We start from the raw sequence: 16010 nt of genomic DNA on the forward strand, positions 1-16010 counted from the left end.
CAGTGCAACTCACTTGCACTGTTCGCTTTTTTTTTTTAGTGTGTTAATTGTATTATTTTTTTTAAAAAAAAATAGTTTAGAGAATGAAATTTATTCGCGATGTGAATAATATTTTTTTCTTGAAAAAATAGTATAGAGTAATTAGATTTACTCGCACAATAATATTAATTTTATATCTGATAATATTTTATCTAATTTTATTACACGCTCAAAAAATTATGAAAGTTGTAGTTCTTATCGGATGAATTTTGTATGTAATGGAATTATAAATAGTTTAATAAAATAATAAAAAATATTTTATATAAAATATTATTTTTTTCATTATGTAATAGGAATAATTAATTTTACAATATTTAAATTTAAAACCATCAATATTAATATATATTTTTTTAAAATTATTTTATAATCTCAAATTCAAAAGCATTCTTAACCAAACACATTAAATTACTTTTTCTTCGACCTCAATTTTTAACCACAGTTTTAACCAAACATCCTATTTTTTCAAACCAACCTCAACTAAAAGTACTTTTTATAAAACAATTTTTTTAAAATCACAACCACAACAGCTACCGCAATACCAAACACACTCTTAGGATGTGTTTGGATCTCATGATGGAAACAACAAATTGAATACAAGGCATTGCTCCTTCTTTCCTTCTCCCAAGTGCTACTTGATTTCGTCCATGAAGCAGCCTCGAGTTATTTGGATTCGCATGAATCACTTCATGGACTCGGTATTATTCGCCTCTAGAAAATTAGAGATGCACAAACTTTTTCCATTATTATATTTGAATCTTTCTCTTTTCATTAGTTATACTAACCTTATAATTCAAGTTTATTTCAAATAAAGCTACGCAGGTTGGTTCTTTAGTTATATAACTAGTTGTGGTGCTCACGTTTTGTTATCGATTCGATTATTTTTTTCCTGTAAAAAATGATATTTAATTGCCATAAACGTGTTTTTTTTTTTAAACACACCTATGTGTTATAGACCCGGCTAAATTGAATAAATTAGTTTTATTTCAATTAAATACATGATTTTTATCTTTTACATTGTTTCTACAACTTTTTACAATATTTCCACACCTTTTCATGCCACAACATCAATAACTTTTACTCTCCTCCTCAATTCTCTTTCTATAGCACCTTTTACAATATTTTCATCCTTTCCTACCGCAACATCATTTATCATTAAAGATTTTTTGCTCTTAATTTTAAGAATATAGTATAACTAGTCAAGTTTTCAATTTATTTTTTAAAAATTATTAGTTCAAATCTTATAAATTTTAAAATTATTAAAAATTTATATGATCATTAACTTTAGAGCTCATGAGAATAGTTGACATGTTAATTTAAAATAGAAAAAAATATTTACTCTTCAAACAAGTAATGTATGAGGTAAATGGCAGTGCATTTTATCTCAACATTTGAAAATTAATTTGAAATTTTTTTTTGAACCATAGACAAGAAAACAAAAAATAAAAATATATATTTTTACCTCCTTCATGACTTACAAAACAATAAAAATACAAAAATCCCTCCATGTAAGGTAATAATTTTTTTTTTTAACTCATGTCATGTGCATCCCTGACCCTTTTTCATGTTAGTGATAAATCGACAAAGATTTAATGTCAGTTTAAGATAGAAAGAAAAAAGTTCCGTTGCCGGGACTTGAACCCGGGTCTCTCGGGTGAGAGCCGAGTATCCTGACCAACTAGACTACAACGGATTTATGGTAATCGTTTTCCAACTTATTATAAACACAAAAACATGCTCTAGGTGATGCATTATCTTACTAACTCGAACATTAATCTTACAGGGCTAAATCTAATTATCTTGAGCACAGGGACAACCAATAGCTGCGCTGCGCAGATCTGGGATCTTTCCCCACGGTTCAATCTATGTCTGTACAGATACAACCCTCCTGAACCAGACAATCTGAAAGTTAACGAAGATTTTCCTTCAAGAATATTTCCTGAAACAGAGGAGCAATGACTTGTCTTGTGTTTGTGTTTCTATTTACAGGGGCTAAAAGGAGAGGGCTGCAAGTGGCCACACGTTTATAATTAATCCCTGTTATTCTGGAACCGAGAGAAATTGAAAGGGGAGAATTTGGAATGTGAAATTTGTTTGTGGAAGAGGAAATGGAAACGTTAAGGCGAGAAGCCAACAAGAACTCTTTAATCTGTGTTGCTATGTTTTTTTTTAAAATTAAAAATATATATTTTTTTAAATTTTTATTTTTTATTTTAATATGTTAGTATAAAAAAATAATATTTTTTATTTTGCTAATATAAAACACCACATTATGCATAGAGGCGATTTAATTAGTATCTTTCTATTTTTAATCTAACTATTTAGATCTTTTAATTATTTAATCATAAAGTATTTGAGATCATTAACCTATGAAACTAATAAAAAAAATATAATGAATGGACATATTTTTGGGAGGACCGCTTTTGGTTTTTTTTATTTTTGTGTTTTTATATCTTGTCAATGTTGCTTGTGTGAGATAGAGCGGGAAAAGGGTTTTCTTTTCTTTCTTTCTTTTCTTGGGGGGTTTGTATACGAAGGATTTTTTTGAATTTTCATTTTCTTTCATATTTTTTTTATTTTATTATGTTTTCTTTTCCTTAAAAGATGAAGAATTTTGAGAAAATAGATTTTCAAATAACTCCTTATTATGTCTATGTTGGACACTTGTCACGCTACTATGATGACAGCACACTCCTGACGATTTTATAAATTAACTATCTCGAATATTTAATAATTAAACAGTAGAAAGACTCAATTAATCATGGTAAAGAAGCGATGGAGGCAGTTAACCCTCTTGATAAACAAACCAATTACATCTTTCTTTAGACAAAAAATTGCTTAATTAACACCATTTTGTGTGTGCAACTTTTAGCCTTGATTTACAGGTCATCTTCTCAGGCAAACTCTATTCATCTTCCACGCAGGAATGTCTCACCTTCATAACACAAGAAGCACATTGGCAAAATAACAGCATTCTCTTTATTCCAGGACTTCCATAGACACAGGCAGAGGGAAAGTATAATAAATAGTAATTGCGTCGGTTTTTATTTGGCTAAACACAACATTATTGCCATGTTTTACACAGAGCCGATGGTGTTGAACATGTTTGGCAATGAAGCAAGCACGCCATTAGGTTTTACAGGGAAGAATCTGCCGGAGCAAACTTGAGTGATATACTATTGACACAATGGCGTTCATTTGTGGGAGTTGGAAAACCTTCGCCTTTAAATACGTGGCCCAGGTGACCACCACAGGCAGTGCATGTGATTTCGATCCTCCTACCATCTGGATCCGGCTGATAACAGATGTCAACCTTGTTAGTATGTCAGGAAATAAATTGCTGTAAAATGGTCAAAGAAAAGGGGGAAACTAGCAGAGCAAATGAGCTCACAGTGCGATTTATGGCTCCAGGAAGACCCTCGTAGAAAGCCGGCCAACCACAACCGGAGTTAAATTTGGTTGTCGACCTGTAGAGAGGTGTTCCACATCCTGCACATTTGTAGACACCCTCTTCAAAAAGCTTGTCATATTCTCCTGTGCCAGGATACCTGCATGACACCCAAACAATGTGAAAAATCACTATGAATAAAATACAAACTTCACTAAGTTTTCTTGAGAAACATCCACAGGATTCATTCAAGATCACTTGACCATTATGCACCTCATCTAGTAATAGAAATCTCATATTACCAGATTAGGCAGATTGTATATGATCTCGCAACATGGTGCAAAAGAATCCATATTTGGATATTCTAATGTTCTTCTTTAGTCCTTTGTTTCAATTTTGAAGAATCAAGGCAGAAGAAAGGAAAATTTGAGATCTTTCTAACAGCCAATTCAACCCCATCTAGCAATAAAATTCTAATATACTAATATTATCCTGACAAACACCCGTCTTCTGCCATTCATCCCCTTCATGTAGATACCCTTCACCTCTGGTCTCTGGAAGTCATGGCAATCAGCATGACATCCAGCTAAGTTTGCAACACCCGAGTCTATATTTTTAGCATTGCCACTTCACCAAATCTATGATCATCCTGACAACAGCATGTGAACTGGATGCTAAAAAGCCACTCGTCCAACTTAAAGACAGCCATAAAAGCAAAATGCTAGTTGCCAGGCGTAAATCAATTACCTTTTTTACTCTCAACCAAAGCTAGGGATCACTGACTTCGGCAAATCACAGAACAGAGCATAGCCATACTCAAGCTTTACATTCAATTTGCCACTACAGACTACACCTTATTGACTAAAGAAAGAACTTTGAAGAGATTCTTCTAACCAGTCCTAACCAATAGGCTATACTTCTATTGCTCCAGGGTTTTGTTGCTGTAAAGGAATTCAATTTGCTACTACACACTGTACCTTATTGTGTAAAGAAAGAGCTGCAAAAAAGATTCCTCTAACCAGTAGGCTATACTGTTATTGCTCCAGGATTTTATTTTATATTTTTTGCTGCAGTGGAATTCCATACAGGTTAAATTTTTAGATAAAACATTTTTCGCCGAGCTTCTTAAAATCTATTTCATCCACAATCTCTCACCTGCAAAACAAAATTGCATACTTATCCCTTGTTCCTCGAGGTTCAATTTTCACAGTTATTTTCCTACATACTCCTGAATCCCAGGTTATATTAAAGACTGCATGCCCAGAAGTTGCCACATCATTGAAAGTTTCTTAAAACCGAACAGCACGAAGCAACAGAACGAAACACCAGATCCAACGATATTCAATAAACCATTAAGCCACCAAATAAGGTGAAAACCAGATGCACCTCTTGCGATATATCCTCAGAATTCTCCTTGCAAACAGGTTTTTTTTACATGCATTTCGATAAGGATAACAATCAAGGTCTCTAATTGAGATCATTTCAAGTGAATTACTTGAGTTTTACTTGTTGATAAGCGAATCAGAACCAAAAGCAGGACAAAACAATAAAAAAAGAAAAACACAAACCAATAATTCCCGAAATGTTAACGAGAACATAAAGCCAGAAAACAACGTAGAAAAAAAGATACAAGATTTAGTTACAAATAAGAATCTTACTCCGTGTCTTTCTGTCTCAGGATCCGAAACTGCTCTGGGGACAAAACAGCACGCCATTCCTCCTCGGACTTCTGGACGGATCCAGGGGCAGCCATGGCTATGACCTCACCACCACGAAACTGACGCTTGGTTTGGTAGATTGACACAACAAAACCAGCTGCCGAAATGGAGTGGGCAGTAGGTTTTGGGGATGAAAACTTGAAGTGGGTTTTGGTGAAGGAGTTGGGAATAGATTGGAGTGCAGAGGCAAGTTTGGGAAAAGTGGGTTTGGTGTAGAGAATTGTTTTGGTGGAGGGGATAGGTGAAGGTTTGAGGATGTTAAAGCCCATTTGAGACTCGGAGTGAGTGAAGAAGTTTTGTTTGGATTCTATTTTAGACTTTAGAGTTTAGACCAGTTCCGGTGTTTGGTAATTTTCTTCCTAAAAAAAAAAGTAAAAATAAATAAAAAAGAGTTGTGAAATGGACCTTAGAACAGGTTATAGCCTTATCTGTTTGTCTCAGGACTCAGGAGGATGCAAATATATATATATATATATATAGGGGTATTTGAGATGGTTGTAATAGTGTTTTTTTTATATATATTTAAAAATAAATTAAAATATTTTTTTATTTTTAAAAAATTATTTTTGAATATCAATATATTAAAACAATTTAAAAATATAAAAAATTAATTTAAAAAATATTTAATTTTAAAAAATATATAGTTTCAATCACATTCACAAAAAACTATTCTCTTTCTCTCCTCAAAAAATTATAGTCATAGATCCCCATTCTAATCTTTCCGAAAACTCAAATTCCAAGTTACTAGAGTCAAATAAATGGACTAAATTGATTTTAATAGAGAGAGATTCCACATCACATGTCTCTCTCTTTTTTTAAAAAAAAAAAATGGTTTTACAAGAATTGAAAATACTATCAAATCAATATTTCCGTAACAAAATTAATTATCATCCATAATTACATTAATATATTTTATAATAAATACCTTTATTATTAGAAACAAAACACATGAGCCATGTATAGTTGACAAATAACGGAGGATGAATTATTAAAAACAAATCCATGGTGACTACAAGAAGAATCAAACTGCTGACCTTTCCTTGTTCCTCGGTCCGGTCCACGGCGGGCGTGTGGACAAAACGCGTAAAATCCCATTCCATTTCCCTTCTGTCCAGTTGACTGTTTTGTTTCTACTGCAATCTCAGTAAATTTTAATTTTTTTACTTTCAATTATTTTTTTAATTTTTAGGTCGGTTTTATATATTACTATTGAAAATAAATTATTTTAATATATTTATAAATAAAAAACATTAAAAAAAAAACAACTTCAACTATTCTCCCTTTTATCTAAATCCTCAACTTTTAGAGAGAGAGGAGAAAAAAAAAAAAAAAAAAAAAAAGAAGCAAAAGTCATAATGGATAGGCAAAGTTGTAACCCAAAGCCAAACGAGACTTGCCCAACGTGCCTAAAAAATAATTCAGTAGTAGTTGTTTGTCTTCTTTCTCTTTTGTCACCAAACCTCACCCAACATAAAACTTGAAAATTTTATTCCTTTCTTCCATACCTCTCTTCTCCTCTCATTACTCGGGGATCAAATTTTACAATCTCTCTTGTCGCCGCCCCCATCTCCTTCTTCACCGATGGCGGCGGCGGGCGGTTTCTCCACCTCTATTGCTTCTTCTGCACAATCAAATGGTAATCTCCGCTCACAGGCTGTGCCTTGTCCTCAGATTCAGTCGCAGACCTTCTATAAACCCTTGAACAGTAGAAGGACATCGGCTTCAAACCAAGGACTTTGTTTGAAATGTGAAAGTGCGAGTCAAAATTTGAATTCAATCCATAAAGAAGAATCGAAGAGATCGAATGTTATCGCTCTTGAGCAGCTCAAGGCTTCTGCAATTGACAGTGAGTTTTCCCTTTTTGTTGAGTTTCGAGTTTTGATTATGTGGAATTGGATAACGTGTACGGCCGTTTTTGTAGCTTGCAAAAATCCACTTTCTATTTAGAAACATGGACTTGAAACCTTGTAAAAGTATTGAATTTAGCTTTATTAGAGAAGAAAGAGACGATAATGGTGGTGGTCATTTGAGTATTGTGCAGTAAGAATAATGACGTGGAAGGATCTTAAATTGATTTGATGACACAAGAAAGTTTCAATGTTGTTGTTATGGATCATGGAGGATTTTTTTTTGGTTCAAAAAATTATTTAACTTAAAAGGATTGCTTAATTCTGTGTGTATTTAGATCAATAGTTTGCTTGTATGGGTGTTGGATGATTGCGATGTCATTAACTGGAAAAAAAAGGTTCTACCAATTTTGAAGAAGTCTTGTGTCGCCCGAGCGCTGGAGTTGTTGATAGTTGATACCACCAACCTTCTTGGTTGTGTTGACAACTGTTTGTTGACGTGCTTTAATGGTCTAAATTAAATCTCTAATTTCCTTTATCTGTAGCTATAGTTTCAGGTTTTTTCTGTTTTTATTTTCTTGCTCTTACATGCCTTCTTGCCAAACCTACCTGGCAATTGTTCATTGATGCTAATTGCTGAAACGTTAATGCCTAATATCAGGATATACAAAGGAAAAGAGCAGCATTATTGTCATTGGACTTAATGTACACACAGCACCAGTTGATGTTCGTGAGAAACTTGCCATCCCAGAAGCCCAGTGGCCTCGAGCCATTAGTGATATTTGTGCTTTAAATCACATAGAAGAGGCTGCTGTTCTTAGCACTTGTAACAGAATGGAAATATATGCTGTGGCTCTGTCCCAACATCGTGGAGTTAAAGAAGTGACTGAATGGATGTCGAAGGTACTTATTTGCCTTCTTTTGTGCATCTTAAGAATTCTCAAATAGAATGAGAGAGAGAGACGAGATACCTTTAAGTCGTGTTTTATATTCGAGCGTGCTTTTTAATTGATAGCCTGCTAATATTGGGAAATTCCTAGGCATATAGACTTTTCAAATTTATTTGATATCAATTCTACCTAAATCAACTGTGAATACTGATCTACATGTATTTGGTCAAAACATCTATTGAATAAGGATGCATCTTTAGGAAAATATCATATCAAATTGTTCATATTAGAAATAATTTTAAAAGCAATGTCAACTATGGTCTAATTAACAAATTTTCTTTTGACAGATTAGCGGGGTTCCTGTTTCAGAGCTTTGTCAACACCGATTTATGTTGTATAATAAAGATGCCACAAGACACCTTTTTGAAGTAGCTTCTGGACTCGACTCGATTGTTCTTGGAGAGGGTCAAATCCTTGCTCAGGTGAAGCAAGTTAAAAAACTTGGACAAGGAGTTGATGGCTTTAATAGGAAAATTGGTGGGTTGTTTGAGCATGCAATCATTACTGGGAAACGAGTCAGAACTGAAACCAACATATCCTCAGGGTCAGTTTCTGTCAGTTCAGCTGCTGTAGAGCTTGCATTAACAAAGCTTCCAGAGTCTTCATATGCTACTGTTAGGGTATTAGTAATTGGAGCTGGCAAAATGGGGAAGCTTGTGATCAAACACTTGGCTGCCAATGGGTGCAAAGAAATGGTGGTTGTGAACAGAACTGAGGAGAAAGTTGCTGTAATCCGTGAAGAGCTCAAGGATATGCGGATTGTCTATAAGCCTCTTTCAGAAATGATGGGATGTGCTGCTGAAGCAGATGTTATTTTCACAAGCACTGCATCAGAGACTCCGCTGTTCTTGAAAGAGCACGTACAAACACTCCCTGCTGACACAAAAATGGCAAGGCGGCTTTTCATTGATATTTCAGTTCCAAGGAATGTAGAACCATGTGTCTCGGATCTTGAAACAGCAGAAGTCTACAACGTGGACAATCTCAAGGATGTCGTGGCAGCCAATAAGGAGGATCGCCTCCGGAAAGCTATGAAAGCACAAACAATTATTTCCGAGGAATTGCAGAACTTTGAAGCTTGGAAGGATTCCCTTGAGGCCGTTCCCACCATCAAGAAGCTACGAGCTTATCTTGAAAGAATTAGAGCTTCCGAACTAGAAAAGTGTTTGTCAAAGATGGGTGACATTACAGATAAACAGAAGAAAGCCATTTATGATCTTAGCATGGGTATGATGAAGAAGTTCCTTCATGGTCCAATGCAGCAACTAAGATGTGATGGGAGGAGTGACTTCCAAAAACCAGAAGAGATGCTTGAGATTATGCATGCTGTCAATAGAATGTTTGACCTAGAGACGGAGATAATTTTGGAGACAGTTCGAACAAAAATGGAAAGAACCAAGAAGTGAGCTCTTCATTAAAGGCTACAGCTCTATTTTACTGCAGCAAAGGGACGTTCCTTAGAGTTCTTGTTGTGCTCTTATACATTCAAACGGAATAATACATTCTTTGGATACCGATTTTTGGAGAGGAAAAAGAAGTGCTGCTGTCCTCAACAGCAGCTCCCCTTATTTTTTTGGTGCTCTTAGCCCTAAAGTAATCTAGAGTCAGGGTAGTAGGGATTCAGTTGCAAATTTTGTAGCAACGGATTGTTGAGGAACGAGGAGCGTGATTCTGTATTCTTGTAATTATTTCACAGATTTTATTCCTACTTTTGAGATGTCATCCTAGGAGTTGTCTTCCAAGGTTTTACTGAAACTCTGTTCTGATGCGAGGACAGTTGTTGGCAGTTTAAAATCGGAATAATTGTAATAGGTCATTGTTTGTTTTCTAAAAGTAGTTTTTGTAAAACTATTTTTTTAATTTTTTTGTATTTGTTTGTCATTAGAAAAGTTGGTTAATGAAAAATACTCTCTGGTCAACAGAAAACACTTTCCGATCAATGAAAAATACTTTTCATTTAATTTCAATCAAAGAAAAATTTGGCTTGGTTCTTAGGAAAATATTTTTTTTTTAGTTGTGTTTGTTTTTCGGAAAGTGGTTTCTGAAAAATCATTTTCCAAACTTTCTTGTCTTTGTTTGTCATTAGAAAAGTTGGTCGATGGAAAATACTTTCCAGTAAAAAAAAAAAAATTTGGCTTGGTTTTCAGGAAAGTGTTTTCCTAAAAAATTTAATGGGAAAACACTTTCTGAAAATTATGAAAAATTTAGAAATGTCATTATTTGCTCATTATATCAAATTTGATCTTCAAACTTTTGATTGTTATATATATTTTATTTTGAATATTTATTTTTCAATTCATCTCTTAAAATTTTATTTTTATATTAACTTTGGTTTTTATTTTTATAATTGTTATTTGCTTTTTCCTTATCATTTTTTTATTGAAATTTTTTATCTATCAAATTTGGTCCTCATTCTTTTGATTGTTACTTATTTTATTTGAAATAATTTATAAAATGTTGATTATTATTATTTTAATTTCTTCATAAATCAATTTTATTTTTAATTTTTTAGATTTGATCTCTATTATTTTGATTATTATTTATTTTATTTGAGATAATTTATGAAATTATATTTTTTTTTTCAATTTCATTCTCAGTCAACTTTTTAATTTGTAAGATTTGTTCCTTATTATTTTAATAAACTTGAGAAAAATAAAATATTAATAAGTTATTTTCTAGCTTATTTTCCACGACATAACCAAACACTGGAAAATGTTTTCCAACTTATTTTTCATTACACTGCCAAACATTGAAAAATACTTTCTTAGAATTCACTTTCCAAAAAAAAACTACTTTCCAGCAAACAAACAAGGCCTAGGAGGACACCAACTTTTCATCTTTTTTCTCCATTGAATTTATAGGGTTTTTTTTTTTAATTGTGGGAGTCATTCATTTTTAAAGTATTTTTTATTTAAAAATATATTAAAATAATATATTTTTATTTTTTAAAATTTATTTTTAAACTTAGTATATTAAAATGATTTTAAAAAAATAAAAATAAAGAGGCTCTTAATTGTTTTTTTGCTTGAGTACAATGATTTTTAAATAAATTTCAATCATTTACTTTCATCCACTTTTTGTAATTTGATGATATGTAAATAAAAATGTTCATATCTCTGTTTATTACCGTTTGCACAAAAATTCTCTATTACTTTCGTTGATATCCTAAAGAATTAAAGAATCCAAGTAGCAGTTTAGAAATAAGGTTTTTTATAATCAATTAATTAATTGCTTCTCATAATTTTATTTATTTTTCATAGGAAGGTGGTGGATAGCTTTATCTAGAAGGTATAGATATAGTAGTTGTTGCGGTTTAAAGTGTTTTTTACTTGTAAATGTATTAAAATAATATTTTTTTTATTTTTAAAAAAATTATTTTTGACATCAACACATCAAAATAATTTAAAAATAAATAAAAAATTAATTTTAAGCAAAAACAAAAGAAAAATTTCCCAATTTTTGTTAGGAAATGTGGTTTTAACCGCGTTCCCCAATACTACCTTAGTGCTTGGTAAGATCAAGGTGACTTGTAGCTAGTACTTGCAAAAAATCTCTTTAGATGGAACCGAGGACTCTTCGATGTTTAAATAAATATTTTTTTAAAAAAAGAAAAAATACAATAATATTTTAGAGAAGAATACTTCTGAATTATATATATATATATATGCAATAAAAAATAAAGATTATAAACATTTGTTCTGAAGATCTCATGGTGTATTTATAGTTCACGAGTTTTGTTTTTTGTGAAGATGATGGTTTGGAACATAACTTTACCTTGATAGCATTTAATGATAGAAAAATACTTTTTACATCTATATTAATATTTGATGGAAATATGGTGAGTTCTTTGAGAACTTTTATATATTTAAAAATATAAAAAAAATTAAAGTTCTTTCATATCAAATATAGCTAAGCCCATAAAAACCCAAGCTTTTTTCCTAAGCTAAATTTAAAAAGAGTTGGCTCTTTTCCTTGGCTGAGTCCAAGTGAAGCTGGTCCGTCTTTTTGAGCGTTTTTGAGAGAGGTTGGGTTCTTCCCAAGAAAGAGTTTTAAGAAAGGATATGTTTATTTCTTTACAGAGTCCAAGAAAGGATAACCCTTAAGATTTTTTTTTTTTTTACCGTTAAATTTAAATTTAGCAATTATCTAAGTCTTAAATAACTTATCAAACTTGGACTAGCTTTAACTCACTGAACAAATGTTCATATACATGTTCATCAATAAATTTAAAGCTATAAATTTCCATACAAAAGAAAAAGGTGCCAGATCATTATTTTTTCTTTACATAGAAAATGCTAAAGAAGGATTCATAGGAAATAATTTTTTCATTATTTTGTTTTATAAAGTTTTGACTTGGAAATATATTATTAACATATTAAAATAATAATTTAAAAACAAAAAAAATGAAAAAAAAAAATTTTAAAAATAATTTTTTTGAAAACACTTTTTTAAAAAAAAATAGACTATTACAATACGCTTATTTATTACCCCTTTTTAATTAATATTTTAGTTCACAGCTTCTCCCCATAATCATGTCCAATAAAAAATAATCAAAATATTAATTGAAAAGTTGAATACCAGGTGGGTATAACAGGTAAATAAGAAATAAATGAGGAGTAATATCGTCCAAATAAACATAAAAATCACACGTGTTTCTCTCTCCAACGGAGTCCTAGTACGAGATTTCCTTCTCGATTCCCACGCTCTCCTCTTTCTCTCTCGCTCTCCCTCGCTCGCTGGCTCTCGCAGTCCCCTTTCCCCAATAACATTCTCCAGGTAAGGTAACTCCATTTTCCATTCCCTTTACCTCTTTAATCTTTATCGAAATACAAATTTGATTATGATTTTGGGAAATTACAAGATTTAATTTTAAGTAACTGTGATCTGTTGCCAATATCTTACTCACTCACATAGCGGTTAGTTACATTTTCTTTCTCGAAATTCGCTTTCATATAGCAGGTAGTCACAGTTTCTTTCTCGAAATTCGCTTCCTTTTTCTCTCAATAGGTACCTGTTTGCCTTTTCTTTTTTCATTTCTCTAATTTCCAAATAAAACCTCAATAATAATAATAATAAGTGTCTGGAGAGACTCAATTGAGTGTGTATTATGTTACGTTATGCTTTTTGTATTACTCTGTACGGACATGTGCTGTTGTTTTTGGTTAAACCTTGCTTGAGGTTTTGGTTTTGCTGTGATTGTGCTCAGTGTGTAATGACTGAGTGTTTATTTTGATTGCAGAGGGTAAGTTCCTGTTTTTTCGAGGACTAAGAAAAGGTATTTCTCCTTGTTTTATTGGTTTTCTGGTTTCTGGGAGTGGAGGGAGTCCTTTTCGCATGATTTTGCTACCACTGATCACTGTAATTGATGATTAAATGATCACGGTGTATTGAAGTTGAAGTTGCTTATTGTATCTTAAACTTCTCGTTGTTAATTGTTGATGTAGTTGTTATGCATTTTCTACATGCCGGCTGCTTTGAACTTTGGTAGCTTTAAAACGGGTGGATGATTGTTTCTTTTGATAGTCCTTTTGAGCAAATCGACTATAACACCTCTCTGCCTGGCCCACTTCAAACAACTCCCTCTTCTTGTTCTGGTGTGCCACTTATTAAATTGAACTTACACCAGTCGATCCATTGATATACATTTGACCGTTAAAGATATCAAGCATAAAAAAATGAACAGAAACAAGAAGAGAAGGTCCAAAGGTTTTATTCCAGCCAAGTTTCCAAAAATTACCTCCACCCAGAATTGACAACTTTTTGTTGCTTGTCAGTGTATCTCCTGTTCTGTATTTGTTATCATGTTAGTTTAGAAGGAGAAAAAAGTGAAAAGAAACATGAAGAGAAAGTCCTACAGTGTTGTATCAACCATGTTTCCCAAACAATGCCTCCATCCAGAATTGATGGCTTCTATTACTCGTCAGTGTATTTTCTGTTCTGTATTTATTGTTATCATGCAAGTTTGATCCTCTTGGATGATCTTGTAATGCTGTCTATGATTTGTGTCCGAACAACATTTGAAGGCTTGGCACCCTAGTTATTTTTTTAGCTGGGACGATCTCCTAATTGCTGTCTATTATTTGTATCCCTTATCCTTTTCTTTTTTTCTTCTTCTTGGTTTCTTGGAGAAGGATATGTGTCCTGTATTTAATTTGTATCCCTTATCCTTTTCTTTTTTTCGTCTTCTTGGTGCCTTAGAGAAGGATATGTGTCCTGTATTTGACCTAGAAGCTGGAAAAATGATTGTGGTGAATGACTAGTGCAATCATTGTTTTGATTGATTGACAGAAAAGATGAATGACAGTTTTTTTTTTCTCTGTTAAATTTCCGTTCTCTTGTACTGTACTGCTGTTTAAAGTTTGCTGTTCTGCCTGTTCGTATCTATGAGGTGCTGAACAATTTATTGGCAATAGCTATGATGGGGTATCTGTTATTGTTTAGCAAGTGTGATTTAGAATTTTATGTTATTCCACTATTTTAAGTAAAATCAGTACTCATTAATTGTTATATTTGGGATGAGTGATGTTATTGGGTTTCCTTTTTCTACAGGAATGGAACTAAGTACTGCCAAAGATGCATTAGATCGTGTTGCTAAGAAGCAAAAATTGTCATTTTCTAAATCCCATGAAGTAATCAATCAAGTGAGCCATGAAATTGAGCAGGCATTGGTAAAAATCCAGTCAGATGAAGATCCTATGTTTCCCATTGATCAGAAATCAATTCTCACAGAACTAAAGCACAAGCTTATCGCAACTGCTCCACTCAAGCAATTAGAAGGGTCACAGAAGGAATTAAATTTAAATCTTAGCAAGTTGCCTAAGCTCCTTGAAAAATCATTTCCTGACATATCCATGGCATACAGAAATGTTGACTTTGACTTTCATATCGTTAATCAGATAATAGCTAGTCATTTTTACCATCAAGGCTTGTTTGATCTTGGAGATTGCCTAATAAATGAAGCTGGAGAACCAGAAGCAGCTGCTCTAAGATCTCATCTCTTGGAACTACATCAAATACTCGAGGCAATGAGGATTAAAAATACTGAGCCAGCTCTGAAGTGGGTCTCCACCAACCGTGAAAAACTAATGCAGAATGGTTCAAACCTTGAGCTGAAACTTCACCAGCAGCAGTTTGTGGAGATTCTGAAGAGAGGAAGTCGTGCTGATTCCCTCAACTATGCCAAAACTCACCTTGCTTCTTTTGCTTCTAGTCACATGCAAGAGTTTCAAAAGCTAACAGTTTGCATTATTTGGATAGGCAGACTTGAAAAATGTCCTCACTCTGAACTGTTTGCTCCAATCTGTTGGGAGAAGTTGACTGAGGAGTTGAATAGGGATTTCTGCAACTTCATTGGTCAGTCCCTTCAGAGTCCATTGAGTGTGGCAATAGCAGCTGGGATTGAAGGGTTGCCAACTCTCTTGAAGCTGGTGAATGTAATGGCTGCAAAGAAGCAAGAGTGGCAGGCTTTGAAACAGTTGCCAGTGCCAGTAGAGCTGGGAAAGGAATTTCAGTTCCATTCTATTTTTGTCTGTCCTGTAAGTCGGGATCAAGGCAGTGAGGAGAATCCGCCGATGCTGCTGCCATGCTTCCATGTTCTCTGCAAGAAGTCGATCATAAATTTATCAAAAGGCAGCTCCCGGTCATTCAAGTGTCCTTACTGTCCAGCTGAGGCCTCAGCTGTGGTGTGTAGGCAGCTATATATCTGAAGAAATTTCCACTCCTTTGTAGGAATAGACTGGAGAATTTGTGGGGGGTTGGTGAGGACGTGTTTTTGCTTGCGGGTCACTGTATGTAAACATTCTTTTCAAATTTATGTTTTGATTTTCAGTTGCTGAAATCCCAGGTATACGGATGTAAATACATAAAAACAAGGTGATTACCATCGTTTCACTCTTTTAGCATGATACTGACATCAGGCTTCGTCATTCAGGTGATATTTGTGTCCAGTGATAATATTCAGTGATTGAGGATAACTTACCATTGCTGTATAACTTTGTTCAGTTGTACTGTACAAGTAGAAATCAAAAGGATTATGGAGAATTCTATGGATGCCGACAATAACCACAACACC

General features: G+C 33.3%; 3 protein-coding genes and 1 non-coding gene across 7 annotated transcripts; 2 read left to right on the top strand and 2 right to left on the bottom strand.

Annotated features, from left to right (window-relative positions):
- Positions 1 to 1656: 1656 nt before the first annotated feature.
- On the bottom strand, positions 1657 to 1729 carry TRNAE-CUC (transfer RNA glutamic acid (anticodon CUC)). The gene has a single exon. It is a non-coding gene; the product is annotated as a tRNA-Glu (tRNA).
- Positions 1730 to 2992: 1263 nt separating this feature from the next.
- On the bottom strand, positions 2993 to 5469 carry LOC118051817 (peptide methionine sulfoxide reductase B5). The gene is made up of 3 exons (XM_035062542.2): positions 5083 to 5469; positions 3428 to 3584; positions 2993 to 3331 (listed from the first exon to the last, which is right to left on the bottom strand). The coding sequence occupies exons 1-3, from the start codon at positions 5409 to 5411 to the stop codon at positions 3173 to 3175; spliced, it is 645 nt and encodes a 214-aa protein (XP_034918433.1). The 5' UTR covers positions 5412 to 5469; the 3' UTR covers positions 2993 to 3172.
- A 1113-nt stretch (positions 5470 to 6582) lies between these two features.
- Positions 6583 to 9681, top strand: LOC118051818 (glutamyl-tRNA reductase 1, chloroplastic). Its single transcript, XM_035062543.2, has 3 exons — positions 6583 to 6988; positions 7651 to 7892; positions 8227 to 9681. Exons 1-3 carry the CDS (start codon positions 6724 to 6726, stop codon positions 9343 to 9345), a joined length of 1626 nt encoding a protein of 541 aa, XP_034918434.1. The 5' UTR covers positions 6583 to 6723; the 3' UTR covers positions 9346 to 9681.
- Positions 9682 to 12583: 2902 nt separating this feature from the next.
- On the top strand, positions 12584 to 15845 carry LOC118051819 (protein RMD5 homolog). Of its 4 annotated transcripts, none has more exons than XM_035062544.2 (3): positions 12600 to 12715; positions 13179 to 13214; positions 14489 to 15845. In XM_035062544.2, the coding sequence occupies exon 3, from the start codon at positions 14491 to 14493 to the stop codon at positions 15643 to 15645; it is 1155 nt and encodes a 384-aa protein (XP_034918435.1). In that variant the 5' UTR covers positions 12600 to 12715; positions 13179 to 13214; positions 14489 to 14490; the 3' UTR covers positions 15646 to 15845. The 4 variants fall into 4 exon arrangements, with proteins under 4 accessions (XP_034918438.1, XP_034918439.1, XP_034918435.1 ...); XM_035062545.2 differs by having other exon boundaries at positions 12601 to 12720; XM_035062547.2 differs by lacking the exon at positions 13179 to 13214 and having other exon boundaries at positions 12584 to 12720.
- The last annotated feature ends 165 nt before the right edge of the window (positions 15846 to 16010 follow it).

The sequence above is a fragment of the Populus alba genome, chromosome 11 (assembly GCF_005239225.2).
Source record: "Populus alba chromosome 11, ASM523922v2, whole genome shotgun sequence".
NCBI classification, from domain to species: domain Eukaryota; kingdom Viridiplantae; phylum Streptophyta; class Magnoliopsida; order Malpighiales; family Salicaceae; genus Populus; species Populus alba.

What these genes read in the sequence shown, in the direction of transcription:
- LOC118051817 (XM_035062542.2), bottom strand. Translation starts at nt 5,411, where the DNA reads ATGGGCTTTAACATCCTCAAACCTTCACCTATCCCCTCCACCAAAACA. An exon ending in CTGAGACAGAAAGACACGGA is followed by an intron (nt 3,585 to 5,082) that starts GTAAGATTCTTA and finishes GGTGTCATGCAG; the next exon opens with GTATCCTGGCACAGGAGAAT. An exon ending in CTGGAGCCATAAATCGCACT is followed by an intron (nt 3,332 to 3,427) that starts GTGAGCTCATTT and finishes ATCTGTTATCAG; the next exon opens with CCGGATCCAGATGGTAGGAG.
- LOC118051818 (XM_035062543.2), top strand. Translation starts at nt 6,724, where the DNA reads ATGGCGGCGGCGGGCGGTTTCTCCACCTCTATTGCTTCTTCTGCACAA. An exon ending in CAAGGCTTCTGCAATTGACA is followed by an intron (nt 6,989 to 7,650) that starts GTGAGTTTTCCC and finishes GCCTAATATCAG; the next exon opens with GATATACAAAGGAAAAGAGC. An exon ending in TGACTGAATGGATGTCGAAG is followed by an intron (nt 7,893 to 8,226) that starts GTACTTATTTGC and finishes TTCTTTTGACAG; the next exon opens with ATTAGCGGGGTTCCTGTTTC.
- LOC118051819 (XM_035062547.2), top strand. Translation starts at nt 14,491, where the DNA reads ATGGAACTAAGTACTGCCAAAGATGCATTAGATCGTGTTGCTAAGAAG.